At 44.2% G+C, this 7,189-nt stretch overlaps 1 protein-coding gene across 1 annotated transcript in view; it reads left to right on the top strand.

Annotated features, from left to right (window-relative positions):
• Positions 1-354: 354 nt before the first annotated feature.
• The window catches only part of grm5b (glutamate receptor, metabotropic 5b), a gene marked incomplete at both ends in the record, with an annotated part of 158,822 nt that continues 151,987 nt past the window's right edge, over positions 355-7,189 (top strand). The window contains 3 exons of the mRNA XM_080731073.1: positions 355-507; positions 1,185-1,440; positions 3,661-3,851. Coding sequence (XP_080587199.1) covers positions 355-507; positions 1,185-1,440; positions 3,661-3,851 — 600 coding nt within the window. The remainder of the gene's footprint in view (positions 508-1,184; positions 1,441-3,660; positions 3,852-7,189) is intronic.

The raw sequence follows: 7,189 nt of genomic DNA, 5'->3' as shown, positions 1-7,189 counted from the left end.
TAGGAACATCGCCATTTCCTGCTCTGACGACCCGGCTGTGATGTCATTTCCTCCAGCGACGACCCACGTGTGAACTCGGACGAAGAAACCATCTGTTCAACAATGTGAAAAAATCCAAATTCAAATTCGAAAAATCTAGAATCTTTCAAAAAATTTGTCGCAATTTCAATCAAGAAAATTCGGAAACATGTGAGCGTTGATTCTTGAAAACAAAGAAACGGACATATGTCGCCATGGCAAAGGACAGCATCTCTAAGAACAACCGGTCACTGGCTACGTGGTGAATTACAACATTGACGATTGCCAACATCCCTGTCGTGTTTTTTTTGCAAAAAAGAAAACGCAACCAATAACATGCTGTGGTGGCTGCTGCTGGCCCTGCCCCTGTGGGCGGGGCGTACACCGGCTGACTCCGCCCAGTCTGAGCGGCGGGTCGTGGCGCACATCCCCGGTGACATCATCATCGGAGCGCTGTTCTCCGTCCATCACCAGCCTCCTGCTGACAAGGTGAAACGTGTGTGTGTGTGTGTGTGTGTGTGTGTGTGTGTGTGTGTGTGTGTGTGTGTGTGTGTACTATACGAGTGAAGGCTTAAGCCATTTAGGCCTAGAATTATTTAATTATTTAGCTATTGAAAAATAGCAGATATACAAGCTCACAGCACGGCACCGAGTGCCACGCTGCGAGCTGCTTTTTTTTTTCTTTTTTTAAAGATTTGTGCAAATCTTTGAATATATATATTTTTAAACAGAACATTTGTAACTCAACTATTTGCTTGTGGTGGGTCCCTGATACAATATTTTGAGATGGGGGTCCATGGCCAAATACATATCATTTTGGGGGTCCTTCACATGAAAAAGTTGAGCACCGCCGACATAGAAACATATCTTTTTCAAAAAAAACCTTAGAAGGATTCAGAAGACATTTATAGAATTGGGTCAAAATATTCAAAGAATTTTTCATGTCTATTGCTTTCATGTCTTTGTTGTCCCTATATGGCCGTTTAGGTGCTTTTGGCACTCTTCTTTATTGTTGTTTTTTCCTTATGTTTTTTTACTAATGTTATAGTAGCATTTAAATCACATTTATTTACACTTATTTGTGTGTGTGTGTGTGTGTGTGTGTGTGTGTGTGTGTGTGTGTGTGTGTGTGTGTGTGTGTGTGTGTGTGTGTGTCCCGCGCGCAGGTCCACGAGCGCAAGTGCGGCTCGGTGCGCGAGCAGTACGGCATCCAGCGCGTGGAGGCCATGATGTACACGCTGGACCGCATCAACGCCGACCCCCACATCCTGCCCAACATCACGCTGGGCTGCGAGATCCGCGACTCCTGCTGGCACTCGGCCGTGGCCCTGGAGCAGAGCATCGAGTTCATACGAGACTCCCTGGTCTCCTCCGACGAGGCCGAGGCCGAGCTGGCAGGAGCAGCAGGAGGAGGAGGGGGAGGTGAGCCTGTCCAAATCATCATTACATTAACATTTAGACCCGGTACGCATTATCACGTGTTATTATTTTATGCTTTAACTATGGAAAAATAGCAGATCTACAAGCTGCCGCGCTGTGAGCTTGTATAGATCTGCAATTTTTGAAAAATCTTGAAAATTTGAATTTTAAAGGAGTAGTTCACCCCCAAGATGACTTTTTTTCTATTGATTACTCATGCCATGGAGAGTAGAGTTCAATAATATTTTTTGGTTTTTGTCGCATTCCTAAGACAAAAATGTGATAACAATAAATTTACCCCCATTCGTTCCGAAACGGGTCCCCATCCGGAATCAATGGGGGTAAATTTACTCGAATCAAATTTTTGTCTTAGGAATGTGACAAAAACCAAAAAGATATTATTGAACTCTACTCTCCATGGCATGAGTAATCAATAGAAAAAAAGTCATTTTGGGGGTGAACTACTCCTTTAACCAGATTTTGACCCAATTCTATTAGTGTCTTTTGAATCCTTCTAAGGTTTTTTGAAAAAAAAACTATGTTTCTATCATCAGTGGTTCTCAAACTTTTTCAACCCCAAAATGATATGTATTTGGCCATGGACCCCCATCTCAAAACATTTAGTTTAGGGACGCCCCAGAAGCAAAATTTGAGTTACAAACGTTCACTTTAAAAATACATAATATTCAAAGATTTGCATGCATTTTCACGACTTTTCAAAAATAGCAGATCTACAAGCTCGAAGCGCACGCTGTCAGCTTGTATATCTGCTATTTTTCATTAGCTAAAGTATGAAATAATGAAGGCCCCTCCACTTTGGGCCCTGGTTACGCAGTCCCACTCCCCGGTGGTTAGGTTTAGGTGGTAGCAGAGTCGTCTAATCAGAGAGTCCTGCCACTGCGGGGTCAGAAACAGCGCTGGTCACGTGGTTCATTGTCACTTTACACCTCATAGACTTCAATGCATTTTGTAAACTTCCGGTTCGCCGTTTGTCACTATACGCCAATAGATGTGTGCGTGGAAGACCTGGCCCCATGAAGTGAACGGGAGTGACGCAACTCTCCGTAGGTAGAAGGCTCTGGGTGGTAGGACCAACAGGCACCTCCCGGCTCCCGCGCAGCCAATCACAAGCTTCCGCTGCCTTAACCGATGAGCTTTTTTTTTATACACTCGGACTGAAAGACCTGCAAAAAAGGGAGTCCCCTTTTCTCACTTCCTTCACAGGTGTTACCAATGATACTAATGAAGGCTCTGTTCCATTCTGGTCAAACTGAGTCAGGGTGCTGATTGCGACCAGTCTGTCAGTCTGTCAGACTGTCCGTCACATCACACTTTTCCCCTATACTCTTATCTCCGCCACCGTTGCCCCTGATCCATGCCAAACTTTGCACACACACACACTCCTTGGCTGCCAAACTACAACCTCCACTTTGTACACTCAGAGTTACAGGGTCCTTGAAACAAAAGGTTTGAGAACCACTGTGCTACATGAAATGGAACAGAGCCTTCATTAGTATCATTGGTAACACCTTTGAAGGAAGTGAGAAGAGACTCAACTTCTCTCCAATATGCCTGCTGTGCATCTTGCCTATCGTCTAATCCAAGGGTCTTCAACGTCTTTCAGGCCAAGGACCCCTTAGTTGAGAGAGAGATGAAGCAGGGACCCCCCACATTTTCATTGATTCCATAGTTTCATTGTTTGACAGCACAATCATCAGTGTATTTTGGATTCATGTTAATTTGTGTTTTCAGATATTTAACCACTTGAACCGTCAATACTTCATGAACTTGACCTTTCACTCTGTACTTAGTTTGCTCTTTTTCCCCTCTACACCAAAGCTCTTTGCCAAAAATAGTCGATCTACAAGCTGCGAGGCGTTGTGAGCTTGTGGATCTGCTATTTTTGGCTAATAATTCTAAGAATATTCCAAGAATGGACGCTAGTGTTTAATACAAAAAAAGAGAAAAAAAAGTTTCTATCACACAAAGATTTGGAGGACCCCCTGTAGTAACTCTGAGGACCCCCTGGGGGTCCCGGACCCCCTGTTGAAGACCCCTGGTCTAATCCAAGGGTCTTCAACGTCTTTCAGGCCAATAACCCTTTAGCTGAGAGAGAAGATGAAGCATTGGATTCATATTAAAATGTGCATAACTTAAAACGTTATTTGCAATTATTTAGTTTGACAATTAATCGTCAAGTAATGTTTCTGTACTGGTTGACAGGCCTGGGGGGAGGAGCAGGAGCGATGAGGTGTGCGGACCCCCTGGCCACGCCCATGCGTGGGAAGAAGCCCATCGTGGGTCTGATCGGGCCCGGGTCCAGCTCCGTGGCCATCCAGGTCCAGAACCTGCTGCAGCTCTTCAACATACCACAGATCGCATACTCTGCCACCAGCATGGACCTCAGTGACAAGGTAGGATAGTTGCGACCGTAGGTCTAGGGCTGTCACAGTTATTACATAATCGTCTAATCGCAATTATTTGACATAATCGAAATTATTTGACATATTCGCAATTATTTTGTGATAATCGTCATAATCGTTTACATGTTGAAAAATGTTTATATATGGTCAAACATTTAAAAAAATAGTGGAAATAGACGATCTACAAGCTCACGACGCGTCACATTGCGAGTCACAACGCCTTGTGAGCTTGTAGATCGGCTATTTCCACTATCAATGTTCTTTTTAAAGTGTAAAGTTGTCAAATATGTCATTTCTTTGTACATTTGGGTTATGTGTCATATCTGCCATGTGCAGTATGTATGCTTGTCCGTATGTATGTATCTCTGTCACGACTGACATTGTGGTTCTATGGGTTTGTCGCTCTGACATCATGCTCTGATGTCACCGTGATGTCAGGGGAACCACTCTTACAGAATGGGTTTGCCACTCTGACATCACACTCTGGCTTCACTGTGATGTCACACTAACAGAATGGAGATATGCTGTGAGAGCCCAAACATGCTTTATGTGAAAGTCCTTTGACGTCTATGACATCTGACATCATAACCCTTTTATGCCCATACATGGAGATCCCTGTATAGAACCAGCCACACAGATATGGGCTGTCTTGGCCATCTGTCTTGGCCATATATGGATTATTTAGTGTGGTATGTGGCCGATGTGGGGGGGGCGGGGGGGGGGGGGGGGGGGGGGGGGGGGGGGGGGGGCTTCAGTCGCGAGTCAGGCACCAAAAGGTCTTGTGGCGGCCAATCGCCGATGCGTGCCCATTTCCCTCTCCATTCCATTGCGATCGATCGTTTGCAATAATAGCCTATATGCCTATCATTCCAAATCATCATAAAATGTATAGGCTAGGCATGTCTGTCAAATATTGTTTTAGTTCAAGCCAAGGCAATTAAAAAGCTATAATAAGCAACATAGGTATGGTTAATTTTGGTCGCCTCCTCCTATAGCTGCCCACACAATAAAAAGTCATAGGCAAATTAACAGACTTCTCACAGATTATTGAGACCTTTGAATTATAACAATCGCTGGTTCATGGCTGCTTATTGATAACCAAAATTTGACCAAGAGAAGAGGCAGGCGTCGCGTCAGATATGCTCCGTTACTTAAGAAGACTAGGGCTGTATAGCTTGTTATTGATAATGAGCACCTTATTGATCCTGCTTATTGAGCCGGTGGAAAGATATGTGAGACAACACATTCAGAACATAACTGGTATCTTTTGCAACTGTGAGTTTGTGGCTGACCACCATCTATGAAGATGACAACTGACAACAGTAACAAATATCATTAAAACATTCTTTCATTAGGGCTCCATCCCTAAACAAGACAGCTCTCTAATGTTAACATGACGTGAATGCGCTCAAAATATGGATATTCTACAGAGACCACCACAGGATTCTCTCATTGCAAGGAGGAGGCGGCGAGGAGCACAAGGTGCACGTAAGCATGCAAGCAAAGAACTTCTCAGTTTATTATGCTGTCCACACGGCAAAAGAAATACGCCCGGGTAACAAAAATGCACCGCAGCCGGAGTTTTAGAAACTATTCGTCTAGTCCTCCGTTTTCATGCGTTTGCATGTGGACACCCATGGGTAATCGTGGCTCTACCTCCCCGGTTAACTAAAATCCGGCGTTGTATGGATGGCCCCTGAATAATGGAGTGAAACAAAAAGAACATTCTGTCTGATACAGTCAGGCTAGCAACAAGCTGCTCGGCTTTGCAGCAATTCGAGAACGAAATCTCAGTCCCTCTCTGCCTCTCTCTCACTACTCTTCCTCTCTCTATTTCTCTCTAACCCTCTCCTTCCCCACCCCCCTTTCCCTCATTCACTCCCTGTCTCTCTCTCTCTCTCTCTCTCTCTCTCTCTCTCTCTCTCTCTCTCTCTCTCTCTCTCTCTCTCAGGGCTGTCGCACCAAATTCTGGGCCCTGGGTACAAGGATTCATCGACTGGGAACGCATTATTAGGCATTATTTTGTGCTTTAACTATTGAAAAATAGCAGACATACAAGCTCACAGCGCTGCGAGCTTGTAGGTCTACTATTTTTGAAAAATCGTGAAAATCTGTGTGAAATCCTTCTAAGGTTTTTTGAAATACCTACGTTTACAATCTCAAATATTTAGTTAATTCCAGGGACCTCCCAGAAGCAAAATTTGAGTTATAAATGTTCGCCTAAAAAAATACATGTATTCAAAGATTTGCACACATTTTCACGACTTTTCAAATAGTATGAAACAAGCTCGCAGTGCCGCGCTGTTTTCCAATAGCTTTTGTATAAAATAATTAAGTCCCCTCCACCTTGGGCCCTAGTAACTCAGTCCCACTTCCACCCCCCCCCCCGCCTTGTGACGCCCCTGCTCTCTCTCTCTCTCTCTCTCTCTCTCTCTCTCTCTCTCTCTCTCTCTCTCTCTCTCTCTATTTCTCCCTCTCCCTATCTTGCTCTCTTTGTCATGGAGACAGCTACAAACGAGCCTCAGTCCATTTGCACAAAGCTCCCCTGTACTTCATCGTGCTCCAATGAATTTTATTGTGAATCTCTCGCAGCTGCCTTCAGTTGTACATTTTTATTAGCCTCATAACATCACCCAGGTAGCCCACCTGACTGATACATTATAGCCTCACATATTGTGTTCCCGGGGACCCCCAGAAGCAACCCAGCAAGCGCAGTCAGGACCCTGGAACAATCAGTGACGTCTCGATTGGGGCCAGATCAAGTCAAACCATGACTAGTCAGATCTGGCCTAGAATATCACCTGATTTCAAACAACATAAATCCTGCCCACGAAAACGGACGTCCTGGATTAATCGGAGGGGGTCCGGTCAAACAATAACAATAATCCATAAATCTTTATGATGTCCTGGTAACTAATGATGTCAAGATCATCCCCATATGGGCTGTGATCTGGCCTTGTTCTGAAAGTCACCGGAGTCACCGGAGGACGTTATCATAACGTCATCATGACGTCATTTGGCTTGCAGGGAAAGATTTGAGTTACAAAAGTTCGCTTTAAAAATTATATTTGCACAAATTTTCACGATCTTTTCAAAGGATAGCAGATCTACAGCTTGTACAACTGCTATTTTTGAATAGTTAAAGCATAAAGTAATGATTAAAATGGTTCAAATCTAAAGGGACACGGATGCTTTCCAGGTCTTAATGGGTTGAAGACCCATGCTCTATAGCGTTTTCAGGCCAAGGTCGAGAGAGAGATGAAGCCCCACAACCCATAGATTCCATATAGTTTCATTGTTTGACAGCACAATCATCAGTGTATTTTGGA

Source organism: Nannobrachium achirus, assembly GCF_963921795.1.
Source record: "Nannobrachium achirus genome assembly, chromosome: 8".
Classification (NCBI taxonomy): domain Eukaryota; kingdom Metazoa; phylum Chordata; class Actinopteri; order Myctophiformes; family Myctophidae; genus Nannobrachium; species Nannobrachium achirus.
The sequence above is the reverse complement of the archived record's forward strand: the minus strand, read 5'-3'. Positions and strand labels throughout refer to the sequence as shown.